Source organism: Chiroxiphia lanceolata, chromosome 4 (assembly GCF_009829145.1).
Source record: "Chiroxiphia lanceolata isolate bChiLan1 chromosome 4, bChiLan1.pri, whole genome shotgun sequence".
In the NCBI taxonomy this organism is placed as follows: domain Eukaryota; kingdom Metazoa; phylum Chordata; class Aves; order Passeriformes; family Pipridae; genus Chiroxiphia; species Chiroxiphia lanceolata.
The window spans coordinates 47,710,359-47,726,423 of NC_045640.1; the positions used below are offsets into that span (position 1 = coordinate 47,710,359).

A 16,065-nucleotide genomic window follows, 5' to 3' on the forward strand; every position below is an offset into this window, starting at 1 on the left:
CATTGGACCACTGGGTTTCCTCCCTGGCTAGGAAAAGCCCAGGTAAAACATAGAGCCATCTCTCCATAAGAGATAAACCCTAACTTCTCTTGATCTGCTTCACAAGACCACATACCCTTAATAAGTCCTCTTGGATGTGTTTTCTAAGCCAAATACCCAACTACGGGACATTCTTTGTTGTGCTACATTGACAGTGATTTAATGCCAAGCCGTTGTGACAAGTCTGTTGGCCACTTGTTTGCTTCAGTAGTATCATCAACCTACAGTGAAGCAACTAGCACGTTAATGCTGCCTTGTGGGTGGAACTCAAGGTTTTTGCTTCGCCATCATGCTCCTCATCTCTGTAGCAGCAAAGGCTCCAGGAGATAGGTGTGGACTATTACATGAACTCAGAAGAACGGAGATCAGCAGCTATTGGACTTTGTGGGGGAAACAGGCCTATTAGTTGGCAGATGCCATTCTTTGCATGGTCTCCAGGCAGCATTACCAGCCTCTTAGTGTAATATTTGGCTCCTATTCCTGTGAAATGAAGCCAAGGTCACAGATTTCATTGCTGTTTCCCCTTTCATATCTTTATTACTGCAATCCTCATACGAAAGAAAATACACTGCATTGCCGCAGTGTGTTGGCCTCATCTGCTTCCACTTATTCCCATACCCCTGGTTGACACCTCTGAGTGTCATCGTCCCTCCTCTCTTTGGCTATACCCCTGGTCCTTTTCTCCTTTTGACATTCAGCTAGCTCATTTCAGCAGTGCTTGGTCTTCTGTCCTGCTGGCCACACCGATTTTGAAGTTTGTCAGTGAGAAGCCAGCCAGTGTGGTTTGGCATGTTGGTAGCTACTTGCTCACTCCAGCTCTGTTCAAAGAGAGGGGGTTGCTGGACCCAGGGGAGCTCCAGCCATCTCTTCTGGCTCAAACAGAAGACTCCACAGTGGTTATGCTCTGAAACCCAAACCGAAATGGAAATGGCAGGCAGTCTGGGGCTCGAGGTGTCAGGTTTCCTTTATCTGAAAAATTTGCATTGTTGACTTTTGGCAACCACACTCTGGCTTTTTACCAAGGGCATCTCTGCATAAGCCTCTGAATTTGCAAAATGCATATTTTTGGATTGCCACAGGAGCGTTTCATGGGCAGTTTTTTATATTCTGTGTAAAGTCAGTACAGGTCTGTTAGTATTTAGGATAATGCTCCTTGAGTTGTCAGCAGTAGCCAGGGCTTTTAGAATATTGTGCCCATGCTGATTGTTTTCTTCGGTTAGGGCACTGGGAAGGGGAAGTGATGGATTAAGTCCAGGGTGGCTCAGAGCAGCAGTACACACCTTTCCTTGAGCTTAGTATGGACACAGGTACACTCAGTCTCTGGTCAATCAGCCAGAGTCACAGGTGATACAGGTCCAGTTCCCTGAATTAGCTGGAGCACTGCTTGAATCAGTGTTGGCCAAAGCCTTGTCCTTCAGAATTGGTTTGCTGCCTTCAGGCTCCTCCTGACTTGACAAGGGCTTGTGCTGTGGCAGGGATTGGAGTCAACATGACTCTCCCAGGCCACATAAGACCCAGGGCCTGTGTCATCTGTTGTGCCAGCCTTGGCATCCAGCAATTCCAGTTGTGGGTTTCTGCCTTTCATTTTCCCAGGGCTTACTCACTCAATAGAGAAGTGTGATCTCAAGCAGTCACATGCTGTAACATGGCAACTCTCCCTGCATGCCTATGCAAGCACAGCTAATTCACCTCAGCCATTTGGGAGTGGAAGTCCCCTAGTTGGAGTGTTGACTTTGAGAGCCCACAGGCTTGCTGGAAAAAAAAAACCAACATATGGATGACAGGGTGACAGTTCAGAGCCATCAAGAAAGTACATCCAAGTGATTTGATTCCTCAGAGCAGAGGAGTTGCTCCATCCCTGAATGCTAAATGACTTTTAAATTTTTATGTCTGCCACATTAAACTTTCCAGACAGTCCCTGGAATGATTTTTCTTGCAGTGAAGCACAGATGCATCCGTTTTGGAGATTATGCTGATAGAACGTGTTGGACCTTGCTATCCAATATGCAGAAGCAAAAGTACTTTTATTGGTTGGAGCTGGCTCTTTACAATTTGAACTGTGTTTGCAGCTCTCTGCAGAGCAGATACTCAGAATTTTGTTGTCATTTGTTGGGCATCATGGAGTTACCAAAGCACCCCAAAGAGTTGCTGTGTTTGGTAGAGCTGTGTTAAATCTGTTAGACTCAAGGACCTCAGGGCTAATTTCCAGGTAATGATTGGCATGTGGTGTCCTGCTTCAAGCCCCCTGTGGTGGAGGTGTTCGCAGGGGCCTTCAATACCAGAAAGAAGAGCGTATTGCAAGAGCTGGATTTCTTCAAGATGCTATGTGATACCTGTGTAGCCATCTGCTACCGATTTTCATTCCTCCTCATTAATTTTGTTGTCTTTGTTTGTAGATTGAGGGGAAATAAGGGTTCCCAGGCAGGGTTAGGGTCCCCAGTTCCAGCTGCTTATGGCTCCCAATTTTAAAGTACCAGCAGGTATATGAAAGCCCAAAAGCTCACGTGGCTGGTCAGTAACCTTATTTAAGGTGGCACAATGTAACTGGAACAACATCCTGAACCTTTTGGATGTTTTTATCGTATTTCTGTTTCTGACTGAGTGCAATTTACAGGCATTCACGTTCAAATTCTTACAGGTTTTTATGTTAGAAAATTATACTCATCCCCCATTATCTTCTATTCAAAATGTGTGTACTTCAAAATTCATATAATCGCTTAAATATGTAGCCTTCTGACCTGAATGGCAAAAAAGGCCAGTTACATTCGATATAAAAGTTACATTAAGTTGCAAATTCATTTTGTTTTAGTGGTCACTGGGAAATGAGAACCTGGGCATCTTTCAGAAAATAGCTGATGCAGAAATACAAAACCAAGGGGGTTTAAAATTAATTATTTAAGTTGGCATGTCCTATTACATTATTTAAACCAGAATATAAGTCTGCCTAGCACAGTTTTGTTGAATCAAACAGGGAGCTATCAACTGTGGATTTACCAGAATAAATTACAATTAAAACCAAATTATGATATCTGATTGAGATTGTAATATATGATATTTGTCATTTCTACAGATACTTGATTTGATGGGAACCAAACTGGTGCTGCCATTGCCAAAAACCAATCCTTGCAATTTATTTTGTGGTCTTATAAATTTTCCTTTGCTTGCTTCTTTAGTGGTATCCCAAATTATAACTCTTTTTAATGGTCAGCCTATCTTGGCTTGAATTTTCCCATGCCTGAAGTCCGCAATGCTGATTTAGCAGAACAAAAACTTTGAAGATATTTCCTTTTCTTTGTGCTGTTTATTATATCTTTTGCTTTGCGTGTAGATTGAGCTCTGAAGCTTAGGTCAACAAGAAACCACTGTTGTGGCCAGGCTGGCTCTTGGGAAGTGGCACTCAAATGGTTCCAGTTTGTAGTTCTCCTGCGTCTGAGATGATTCCCACAGGTCAGGCTGGCAGCTTCTGGGGTTTGAAATCGATATAGATACCTCTCAAATAACATATCCTCTCGACTGTCTCTTTACCTACATCTGCATGCTGGTAGTGGTTACTCTAAGCTGGGTAAACGGTCCTTTAAGGAGAACTAGGATGAGTTTAGTGCTTACTTGGACTGTTTGTATTTGAGGCAGACATCAACAACTTGTCAGCTGTAACGAGAACATGAAATAATATTTTGCAATTTTTTTTTTTTTTTACTTTATAAAGTTAAATCAGGTCTCTGAAAAGTTTTTGAGTTTGTTTATTCACTTCCTTAAAACTTTGGAATCCAGATCTATAAATACAGTCTGACTTAATGTTTACAATTATTATCACTCTCACTTGAATTGATTGATGCTACTTGTTAAAAAATAGAAAAGTAAAAAAAGGTATTAAGATATGTTTAGATCTGCAGGAAAAGATTAATGTTCTTGTTGTTCAAATACGTTGCTTTTGTCCATAAGGGAAGGCCAATGTGAAAGTATGAATCTCTCACTTTTCTAAAACTAGGAGGCCTGTTTGCCAGCTATTACAGAAGTAAAAGGAAAGACATTGCAACCAGACTCGAGATGTAGTTTTCCCCAAAAGTAGCAGCTATGTTGCAGACTTAATAATAGCTGGGTATCGACCTTAAATAAAGAGTCGGCATTTCTTAAAAATAATCATGGCCTGATACTTATAATTCTTTTTTTTTTGGGGGGGGGGGAGATTTTAACGTTATTTCTGCATTGCAGATTTCTAGCTGGAGTTTTGCCCTAATTCTTTTTAGAAGGTGATGTAGGCTTGCTAATCCATGTGAGTTTTCTTAAGAAATGTAAATCACTTTTCAGTTTTACCAAATTATCCCTGCAGATGTGCAGTTGAATTTAACCAAATCAAAAAACTTTTGACTTCTTGTTAAGAAATATTCTTTATTCAAACTTGAAAAAATAAATGGGGAAAGGACTATGTTTCCAAGTCTGTGTTTACAAATCTAAATGGATGATTTGATTTTTCTCAAATGGCCAGGATGCAGAAAATTAAGAAATTTAGTTTAATTATGTTGGAATATCATTCCGTGGCTTTGAGTGACTCAGAATGGAGTAAAACCTAGCAGATAAATTTAAAACATCATTTATTTATAAACTAGAAATGTGTCCAAATAAATTTTTGTCTGTCAGATATTTAACAGTGACAATGCAGTTTTGATTTACATTCCTTTTTGCTGAATATGGTAGCTTAACTGCATTATATCGTCTAAAGCAAATGTTTTATATAAAGCTAAACTGGGTGGTTTTAGGCAAACATTAGTTTTGCCTTGACTTACATGCAGAAATGTTTCCCACTTAAAGGAAAGTGGTTGAAGGAATCTGGATTGGGTAATTTAGGCTGAACTGTTGAAAGTGAAGTTGCTTGCTTAGGCATTGATCCAGTCAAAACTCTGCACATCTTTAACTTTCTGCAGTCTGCATAGCCTGTGAGACCTCTACTGACATGGATGAAGTAGCAAGCATGCAACATCGTTCCCAAATTGGACCTATGTATCCTACCCTCACATGTGCTTGAATTAAAAGTGCATTTAAGTGTACTTGCAAACAGAAGATCTGTGACTCCTCAGAGAGTACCTGATCTCACCAGAATGCTCAGCTGATGGTCAAAAATGAGATTTCCTTTCTTGTCTATGCTTATGCTTGGGGGGGGGGAAAAAAAAGGAACGTTTTGTTGCTTTTAATATGAGCTTCATTGGATTGGTTTGTCTCACTAGTGCAGTCGTGACGCAGTGTTGTGTTTTATCAGTGCCCACCCCCAGCAGAATTCTTTGCTTAAGAGGAGGCAGATTTTCACCTACTGAATAAGACTCTGGACTCGCATTGATGCTTCTCGGTGTTGTCTTGTGTACTCTCCTGTGCCGGAGTGAATTTTATGCCCGGACTGCCTGGTGTAAGTTATAGCCCTCTTTCTACCCTCTGGAAATTTGCATGTTCAGATGTGACTGTGCTGAATGATAGGATGTCTATTTTAGACTTCAACCTGTATTTACAATCAGGAGGGAAGGTTGCTGGAAGAACTTAGCTCTTTTTCTTTTGAAACAGCTTTTAAATACTGGGTGAGTTTTAAAGACTTCTCTGCATGGTTTTCTTTTGTAAAACATGTTTTTTGTAACCATGAACTCTTGTTTTCTCTGAATGAATCTTGAAAGTCTGTTGAATCATAAAAACTACTTGCTTATAAGAAAGACTTCGTTCAGTTACTGAAGGATCAAATTGTGCTTTAATTAGAGAAAAAAATATTTATCTGCAGATGCACAGTAACTTGTTGATACTTTACCTATCTTACTTGTCTGTAGAACTGCTCTTTAAAGTGTCTGCTGTCTTGTCTTTTTAGTGAATGTTTTCAGCAACAAATCTCATACTAAATATTTTATATGCATTTTTGACCTTTCAGTGGTGGGAACAAAGGTTGATAGGGACTAAGAAAAGAAAGCATCCTCTGAAAGTTTTGAGAACTGACAGTGACAGTCCCTCTACAATGTTAAAGTGGATGTGAATCCTTGGAAAGCTATCAACTTCAGTCTTGTTTCCATATCAAGTAGTAATGTGAAGTATGCTTAAACACATTGTGAATGTGTTAAAATAGGAACTGATTAATACAAAATCTCCTTCTGCAGATATGATAATTGATTTTTTTAATAGTAAGTCGAGAGTGCTTTTTGTGTACTGAAGCATTAAACTTGCATAATGCTTGGCCTTGTGACAAGTCTGTGCATGTAATTTAGAACCATATAGGGATGTTCTTAGACTTGAACCACTTGAATTAATACCACCTTTCTTATCATGAATGTAGCATTGGTAATTTAAAGTAAGTAATTTGTGAGCCTTGTGGCCCGAGCATGAACTGGAAATGATAAAGACTATTGATATGAACGATGTTAGTAGCTTTGGTTATACATCATGTTTGGTTTCTAAGCAGTGCTGTGTTTAGTACCAATAGACTGGAATGCTAGATCTGGTCTGAGTTTATATGCAGCCTGACAGATCGGTTTTACATAAAGAACAACATTCAGAAGTGAGAGAGGTATGGACTAACCTCCTAGAAGCTGCTGTCTGGTAAGCATTTTAGACAGACTTTTCAGCCACTGGTAACTGAAAGTGAACCTGCCTGTCAGTATAAATTCAGTGCCACTGTTGATCATGAAACGTCTGCTGTGTTGAACACGGCGGGGGAAAAGAAATTATCCTCCCTTGTCTGCCTTGCCATAATGCAAAGTGGAGTAGTTGTAGGAGTTATCTTGAGAAATGCTGCACTAGCTGCTGTCTTTTGATTTTTCCTCATACTTAGACAACAACAAATCACTTAAAAGTGGGACCTTGCAGAATCCCTGTCCTGTCCAGAGCAGAGGAAAATTTTCAGCTGCAGTGTGGGGCAACTTCTGAGAGTAGAAGAGCTGCATGCAGCATGATTTATATATGGTGTGAGCTACATACCTTTCAATGTTTCACAAGTGCAATAGGTTTCTTCCCCAATTTTCTGCAAAGAGAAGATTAAAAGATATTTATGGGATCTCTGTTTGTTTCCTTTATGTCATACAGTTGGATTGCTGGTGGGTAATGCACTCTGATTGCTTTCCAAGACTTTGAACTTAGTCCAGAGCTTTTATTTATCCATTCATCCCTGCTGTTGGATACTTCTGCATTCTCTTTAGCAGCAATTTGTTTAGTAGACTGCCTCCCTCCCCCCAAAAAACCCCTGTCATCTTTGGTTTGCAAATTTAGTATTACTTTTTTCACTAAAATCTTGTCTAGACTCAGAAGTGTACCATGAATAGCTTCCAGAAGAGCTGTCTTAGTAAATGTCCATCTATAAACATGTCCTAAAATGATCTTGTGATTACCATGAGTTCCTAACTTTTTCCTGAGGATTCACTTGTCATTGTGCATGAATCAAGGTGCCTCGTTACCTAGGTTTTTTTCTCATCTCTCCCTTAGGGAAGAAATAGCATTCTGTGTTGACAGAGTTATAACAAGCTGTTTAGTTAGCAACAAAATACAGTCCGAGGGGGGTGTCTGGATCATCTGCCAGCAAGGCAGAGGGACGTGCTTAGCATTTCCAAAAATCAAATTTTTCTCACTGAGATGCAAGTTCTGTAAGTTTCTAAGTCCTCTTAAAAAGCTTTCACTCAGACCTCCTAAGTATGGTACGCTGATTATGGATCATAAGAAAACTCTATTAGCTAGAAGTCTTGCATTAATGCAGAATTAGCTTCTTACAACTTGAAATGTCATCTTCCTTCACATTTCCCTTCCTTCTAATAGCCATCAGAGATGCATGTTCCAGCCTCAGGTCCTGCAGCTCCCCAGTCCTAACTCAGTTCCTCTGCCCTGCTAATGCCCAAGTGTGAATTTGCAGCACAGCCACTACAGAACAGGCTGGGCTGGGTCTGGAAGAGTTATCCAAAGCCTAAATAGGAAAACAAACTTTTCCACCCAGAGTCTGCTGCTGTAGCATAGTGCACCTGACTGCAGAGGGGGTATTGGTCCCACAGATAAACAGAAGGGTTTCCCGTCATCTAGCAGGTCAGGTTGAATTGCATTTGCGCTACATAAGGGCACATTGATGAAATATAAATGAGCACAGGAGGGAAAGAGGCTAATGACTTCCAGGTGTCACACATAGAGCAGATCACCTGCCATTCCCTGCTGCATGGTGTTTTTTCCATCCCAGTTTCTTTTTCATCCCAATAACAACATGAAATACCACAGGCTCTTCGGTTAGATTAGGTGATGAGGGGCATTGCTCAGCGTGTCTGAGCATGCCAGATGTATTTTGAGCTTTAGAAAGAAGCGTGGTACAAGATTTAGTCTGTATTTAGTTACTGGCCTACTTTGCAGGATATTTTGCATTTCTGAAAACTTTCTCAGAGATGTGCCTTTTTTCGTTCTGTTTCTTTCTTTATAAGCATTTAAAATCTCTTACTGTTTTTTAAGTTTGAAAGTAGTAACACCTAGCCATTCAAAGGAAGCTCACATATTAGTTTATAAATGTGTGTTTATTCCTTTTTTCCTTTTGATTTTCATCTTCTTAAAAACAAGACTTGTCTGTTGCTGTGCTCTGCTCCTTGTATCAATGCCATGGACATCAAGTTGAGCCTCCCAAGTTTTGGAGGAAGCTCTATTTTGAACCATCACCTTGATAAAATGACAGGAGGGGTGACTTCTTACTTAAGACATCCTTTTCTCTCGAGGCCATATATCCCATTTTGCAGGGAGGGTGCTTATGTAGCTGCCTCTCTGAGCTGTTTACCAAAAGCCCCACTGACTTTTGGATACCCTTTGGCCTTCATGAGGCATTTTAGGAGCACACATACACACACTTGAAGTCTTAATTTCTTTGGGACCATTTGGAGGATTTCTCTCCACCCTTTCCCAGGGAATCTAATAAAGGCAACCTTGTGACTTAGTGGTTTATTTTGGAAGCTCCAGGAACTTGCTGTGGCTGGAGGAGCCAGATTTGACAAACATTGTCCCATGAACTCTGTTGCGGTGGGGGAATGTCACAATCCCCCTGCTCTTCCTTATCCCAGAAATTGGGTCACCACAGTAAATTGGTAGGTTGATTGATAAGTACAGAAAAGACAGATCTCTGTTGGGAATATGGGTGTGCTTTCATCTTGCTTGTCCAAAGGGAATGGGTCTCATATAATCACAGAGTCTGTGGATGCATGCATGGATCTCAGTCAGCTTTGCCCATTTTCAGGAGAAGAAACTGGGGCACCGAGGCTAACTTGGCAAAGGTACTGTGTAAATCCACACAGGGTGGGGAATTTAATCATTAATCTCCAGGATCAAGGAAGGACCCTACTACAGAACTTCATCTCCTAGCAAAAGTCTGATATACATAATAGAATTTTTTTGATGAATGCATTTAGTGGGATTTTGTCTTCCTTCAGAGGCAAACAAGTGCTGACTATAATTGTTTCTTCCAAATATCTTTAGCCTTTTCTGTCACTGTCAAGTCATTTTCCACTCAATGGGCTGAGTGCTCATGAATTATAAAAAGGCAGCAAGTCTTCAAGCAGCAAACGTGCTTTGGTGCTTTGTTTTCTCATGTTATCTCATAGTATAAAAATCCTTATACAAATGTTTTTAGCCGTTAAGACCTTCTGAAATGTTATTTTAGAGTGTAAGGCATTCAAGGATTTATGTCTGCTCCATGTCTGGAAAAGACTGGAGCAACAGTTGTTCAGCCAGTTTGGAGCCTGGAAAAAGAAACAGGGACATCTTTTCTGCTGAATATGTATAGGTGGAGAAAGCATCAATCCTTGACATCAGTTTAAGAGTTTTTTAGGAAACACTTATGCATAAATGTGGTATTTTCCTGTTGGTTGTTCTCAAGTATCCAGCATCTCAGGAATATGCAAAATCTCTTTTAATTTTTAATTTTGCCATTATTTCAGAGGACCCTTACTCTTCACTACCGCAGGACCTATATTGCATTTGGGTCATGAAAAGAAATTAAGCATGATCTTGAAACTCTACATGTGGGAATACTGCATGAAATTGAAGCAACTGTGAGGAAACTGAGCAAGCAGGAGGTGGGCTCAGGGCTTTTAATCTGATATCCCCTGATCTCTAGAGGTGCTTCTTAAAACATGTGGAGTTGTCTGATGCACATTTGCATTCATTTAACCCCTTACCACGCGATGTCTGTGGTGGCTGTGAAGAGAAGAGAATTAGCCCTTGGAGGAGACAGGTGGTTTGGGAAAATTTGCTTCTAGCTTTTGACCATCTTGATGTCACTGTGGGCCTTATCACTCTGTTTAACAGTCTTTTGGATGGTGAAGGTTTTATTTTTTAAATTCCCTTTCTCTCTGTCAATTTTTTGGTTTGAAAGAGCTCACTCTTTTATCAGATTAGACTAATTCAAAATACGGTCATAAATCTGAAGCTATGAAAAAGAAATACTAAAAGGTATCTTTGACAATGGTTTGAATATAATAACAGTAATCGATAAGTATCTGTAGGAAAGAGCAGAGCGCTCGATGTTTTAGTTGCGCTTTTTTAATAGACTTCTGTAAACCAGTAGGGATACATGGAAATATTGAAATTACTGCGCTGTTTCAGTGACTAAAAAGCTGAAACAAAATGGTGTTCTTACTGCATGGGATGTGATAACAGCAACAGATTAATGCTCTTCAGAGTATTTTCAGTGGTGTTTCCTAGACAGACATGTATATAAAATAATTTTTCAAAGGAGTGCATCCATGGCTGCATCTGATAAAATGTTGAGAGCTCTGCTGAGATCAGTGAAGCTAGGTGATATATATCAGCTGGGACTCAGGCTGTATGGTATGTCTTATATTCACTGGGTACAAAAAGCCAAGAAGAATCCTCCTGCCAGAAAGAGGGCTTATTGCTCTGCTCAGTAAATGCAGCACAAACAAAACTCCCAAACTTTCTAAATCCTTTTAAATTGCTCAAAAGATTTTCTTGGTCAGTGATATTGCAAGAAACATATTGCTTTGGAGGTGACCTAATTTGAATCTTTTCTGAATTGCTTTATGATTAGAGCAGTCACATGCTGAGGTAGGACCCCATTAGTGGGTTTAAGTCATCTGTTTACTTCTGAAAACGCGCATTGTTATGGGCTCTGCTGAGTATTCTTTTTTTTTTTTAATTTTCTTTTCTTTTTCTTTTTCTTTTTTTTTTCCTCTGTTGCAGGACAGAACATCGCAGTTGTACCGGTTTGGGAGCAAAATATGGAATGTGTTTCACTGCTGACCGAAGGCAGCCAAATGAACAGTATTTATAGTAGTTTGAAAATCAGCAGTTAGCAGTTTCTTCACATTCTAACACTACCCAGCACTTTCCAGAGAGAACTCATTGTTTACAAGAAATCTGCTTTCCAAATCCGTTGCGGTGCCCTCCAGCCTTGACTATTAACTATTTGCAAAGGGGAAGCTAATCTACGGTTTGGGGAAAGATGGCAATGGATGAGTACCTGTGGATGGTCATTGTGGGGTTTATCATTGCTTTTATTTTAGCTTTTTCGGTTGGTGCAAATGATGTTGCAAATTCTTTCGGCACGGCTGTGGGCTCTGGTGTCGTTACTTTACGCCAGGCTTGCATTTTGGCTTCAGTTTTTGAAACCACTGGCTCAGTATTACTGGGAGCAAAAGTAGGAGAAACAATTCGGAAAGGTATCATTGATGTTAACCTGTACAACGAGTCTGTCCCACTGCTGATGGCAGGAGAAGTGAGTGCAATGGTTGGTAAGTAACACTTTCCTATTCCAAGTAACATTTGTTGTGTATTTGTCATCCTGTTTGTTGTGAACATTGTTAATTAAGTCTTCCCATCTTCTGGATCTGCACATCTGGTCTTGTATGAATGCAGGGGCCTGTACTCCTATTTAAGTCCCCTATGTTTTTTAAATGCTTCTAATAATTTACATTTTTCAGTGGTTCATAACTAATAGACAAAAAGAAATGTTTTACACAATGGATCCTATCTATGTATAGGATACTGAAAAAAATTATTTTGGAGATTTTTGTGATGGTAAATGGAAAATTGGAAAGCATAGTATTTGTGTCTGTACAGAAGATTCTACAGAAACAGCAGTTTGCAGTGAGTATGTACAAGGAGTTGTTTTGAAAAAAAATACAGAAAATCCAAACACATTTGCTTAAACTGATTGTCTAGCTGAGTGATTGCAATTAGTTGTACACTTCACCCTTGCTCATGGCAAAACTAAGGGAGCAGTAAAGATAAATAATCACACATTTAAGGTCTCTTTAATTTTTCTGACCCAAACCGACAGCAGGTTACTGTATTTTAGAGTCTATTCCCCTACTTTTGGTGGTAGTTAACTAAATCTCAGTTTAGAACAAATAGCATATTCTGAGGTAAGTAACATTAAGCCACAGTATTTAGTCTTTGTTTATATGCAAGAGGCTTTGTGAGCTTTTAGAGAGCTCCCTCAAGGAGCAAACCTGCTTTTAAAGGTCAGGAGGCAGCAGGAAGGAAACCCTTTCACTGTGGGAGAGGCAACCCAGGCAAGGGGCCAGCCCTTCCATCCCACCACCAGTTCCTTAGTCTGGCAGGTTCGTGGCGTGATTTATACAAGCATCGCAGCACCCTCTGTTTGAAAGGGATGTTCCACTTAAAAATATTCTTCCTTAAACCTACTTAAGCCTGATCTAAATATTATTTCCACCTACCCCCTCTAACCTGCTCACAGTTTTTAGGCAGGACCTGCACATGAGATAGGTGAATTTGTGCAGAGGTCTACTGCATGTGATTATTTTGCTATTTCTTAGGGGAAACTTTAGCTTTTTTTTAATTATTTTTTATTTTAATGGATCAAAATGGACATTGAGTGACAGTTTCTGGAGTTGTCAGAGGTGGCTTTGTGTGCTTGACTGTGGGGAGGTAGTTCCCTTAGTTCTTTGGCTGCTCCTGAGCCTCCTGGCGGTTGGCCACCTTTCCTTGCCCAAGGGGAAGAGGGGTTGGTTAGTGAGAAATCACTGCTGGGACTGCAGCCACTTCCCTAGATGGTCCTTCTGGGAGATTGCCACCGTAAACCACACTGAGTGCTCTTGGGCCCCCCCCCCATCAGTTCCTCTTTCCTGATATCTTGCAATGTCAGCTGCAGGTTCCTGGTCTTTCCCTTGGACTGTAGGGTGGTTTTTTATTACAGAATCACAGAATATTCTGAGTTGGAAGGGACCCACAAGGATCATCGAATCCAGCTCTTTAAGGGAATGGCCCATATGGGGATCAAACCCACAGCCTTCGCATTATTAGCAACGTGCTCTAACCATCTGAGCTAATCTCAGACTTCCACTTGCATCATTTAGCCCTCTTCTTACTGAGATAGCTCACTGTCTGAAATGTAAGTGACCTGCACATTCTTGATACTCATGATTCCCATTGACGGAAGGGTCCTTTTTCTTTTCTGTATCTATTTCTGGCATCCTGATCCTGGCAGGGCAAGGTTTTAAGTCTCAGATACCCCCTGCAGAGGCAACTGGTCAGAAGCTCAAAGAAAACAACTTATTTGCATGCGTATTTACATAAGCCTGTGTGAACTTCATGACCAGTTGCATTCCCTTCCTCCAGTAAGGGCATTAAGAAGAAATTCCACATTTTAAATCTCAGAATTAATCACAAGTTACAAAATGCAGATTTCAATTTTTTTTTCCCCTCCAGCTCTTCTCTGGATGTATGATATTTTTTCTGTGTTTTCTCTGAGCCTTCTTGGATGTTTTCCTTTCCTCTTTCTGCTTTTGCTCTGCATTTTCCCCCATCCTGTTCTCTCATGCCTCATGATCATGTTTTTGCGAATGGATTTAGCTTCTGAATTTCAATGAAGCTTAAATGAGTCAACAGTCTGGGAGAGACCAAAAGTCACTGTATCCTCTTTCCAGATGTTGATGGAAGATCCTTTGATGCTTGCAGCAAACAGCAGATGGTAATTTTCAGGGCAACCTTGTCTCCTAAGAGAGAAGGATGCAGGGAGCAATGGGATTAAAATTTTAAAATGTAGCATTTTGTAATAATTCATAGCATATTAAAGTGTTGTTTATTAGGCAGATCAGAAGTTAGGGACTGTTGCTTTTGGGAGTAAATTGCAGTGCTTCCTTAGCATTAACTAATTGTCAGGTTGTTGTCAGGATTTGTCTGGGTGTTGTTGTAGTGGTCCTGGTGTGAGCAGTAGTCAGCAGCTGGTGCGACTGAGGAGATGCCACCAACAGAGAGGACATCCCAGCCAGGATTAGCAAAGCAAAGTACTAATCTAGTCTTGCAGGTGACGTGGTGTTTGATGGGGGATTATGGCTGGCACACTGCACTGGAGCCTCAGGAGAATGGATGTGGTGCCTTCAGCACCAGGGGAGCATGAAATGCACCCTGGGCCAAAAGTGGGTGCTGGCAACTCTTGGTCAGGGCAGTCTGCAGCCAGCCCTCTCTCTTTAGGGGCTATTAGAGGAAAGGGTGTGCAGCCATGGTGTCAGCAGGCATGAAGAGTCTGAATTTGGGACTCTGTGACAGGTCTAGTGAGCCTCCTGCTTCCTAGGTTAGTTTTGCAACGGTAAAAACTGGAAACATACATTTTATGTTAAAGAGGAGTTAAAGCTTTGGTGTAGGTAGTTAAGGCACTACAAACACTGGAGGAAAGTCCTGCTCTGGCTTGATTTGTATTTTCTTCTGTTCCTTAATATGCTTCTTTAAACTTGTTTAGATCATGCATTGTCCTTCTCAGACCATCCACTTTTCCTCTTGCTCTCATGTTTGTTTCCAATTGAGCAACCTAATCTAGTGGAAGGTGCCCCTGTCCATGGCAGAGGGGTGGAACTGGATGGTCTTTAAGGTCTCTTCCAACCCAAACCATTCTGTGATTCTATGATTCTGTTGAGTTGTTTAAACACGAAAGAGCTCCATGATCCCTCTATTTCCCCACCAACAAAAAAACCCAGCCCTCACTACACATTTGCAGTGCAGCTGTGGCTTTGTTGTGTTTCCCTATTTTTCAGACTGAGTATTTTGTAATTACATACCTATGGCTGGCCTATCTGTTTATTTGACTCCTTACAGATGTAACCATCTGACTTCTCTTTCACCTCACTTCCACTTGCTGGTATCTAAGTTCATGTCAAAGGTATCAAAGTGTATTTATTTTTATTTTAGTACAGGGGAAAATAAGCCAAAAAATTAAAGGGCAAGAGAAGTAACAGTTGTTTTGGGATAGTACCCCAGGAGAGATCAGTTTTACAAACTGGTTGACTTCCAAATGTAGCTGCATATGATACCAGCAAATCACCATTTGCAGATGTCTCTGTTTCAAGACCTTCAAACCAGCTTCTAGTGTTGGAATTGAGGATGGAGGCTGAAATTTTGGGTAACAGCCTATGTTCAGTGACTGCTTTATCACCTGTGTCTGCTGCAGATCTGTTAAGAGAGGTGGCATGATCCAGAAAATTCAGGATCTCTCATGGCAGTCTGATTGCTGCCATTGGTGCCTCTTAACACATGAAGATTTAGTCTTAAGGCCATCAAGTCTTAAGATGAAGAAGAGATCTTTCTAAGAATTTTCTAATATTAGGTGAGGTACACAGAATGCTTGTGTCACTGCCAGAATTATTTTGGTGTCCTGAGGTTAGTGCCACTGCAAGAGGAGTAGGAAACCTGGGTCCTTGCGAAGTGAAAGTGAGTTGAAGCATGGAGCTGCATGCTCAAGGGCTTGGTGGCCAAATGTGGTCTGATCTAACTACTGAAAGTGGTACTTGGGGTACTTTTTTTTCTTCCCTACACTCTTGACCACCATCCTTCCTGGACATCTGTAGGGACATCAGACGTTGCATTACTTTATAGACCACTAACCACCATCTCTTAGTTATTTCCTTATGCCCAGGATATCTTTGGCTATTCCACGACTAAGACAAGACCTTTCTGCAGTTCTGAATTTCTCCAGTGCGACAGTGAACTGCAAATAAAGGCAGTTGAGAGAGTCCTTATTCCCTCCTCAGTCTGTTTTTCCTATAGAGGACTCTGAATGGCTGTGCATCGTTGAGA

General features: G+C 40.7%; 1 protein-coding gene across 7 annotated transcripts in view; it reads left to right on the forward strand.

Moving 5' to 3' along the window:
- The window catches only part of SLC20A2 (solute carrier family 20 member 2), a 57,734-nt gene that overhangs the window by 13,399 nt on the left and 28,270 nt on the right, over positions 1–16,065 (forward strand). For 4 of the 7 annotated variants that reach the window (XR_004356507.1, XM_032684696.1, XM_032684697.1 and 1 more), the window contains exons 1-2: positions 5,294–5,437; positions 11,215–11,765. Coding sequence is in view for 6 of the 7 variants with exons in the window: in XM_032684696.1 (XP_032540587.1) it covers positions 11,477–11,765 (289 nt within the window). In the remaining variant the exon portion in view is untranslated. Of the gene's footprint in view, positions 1–5,293; positions 5,438–5,519; positions 5,604–11,214; positions 11,766–16,065 lie in introns of those variants that run through there. The other 3 variants (XM_032684694.1, XM_032684693.1, XM_032684695.1) reach the window with 3 other exon arrangements.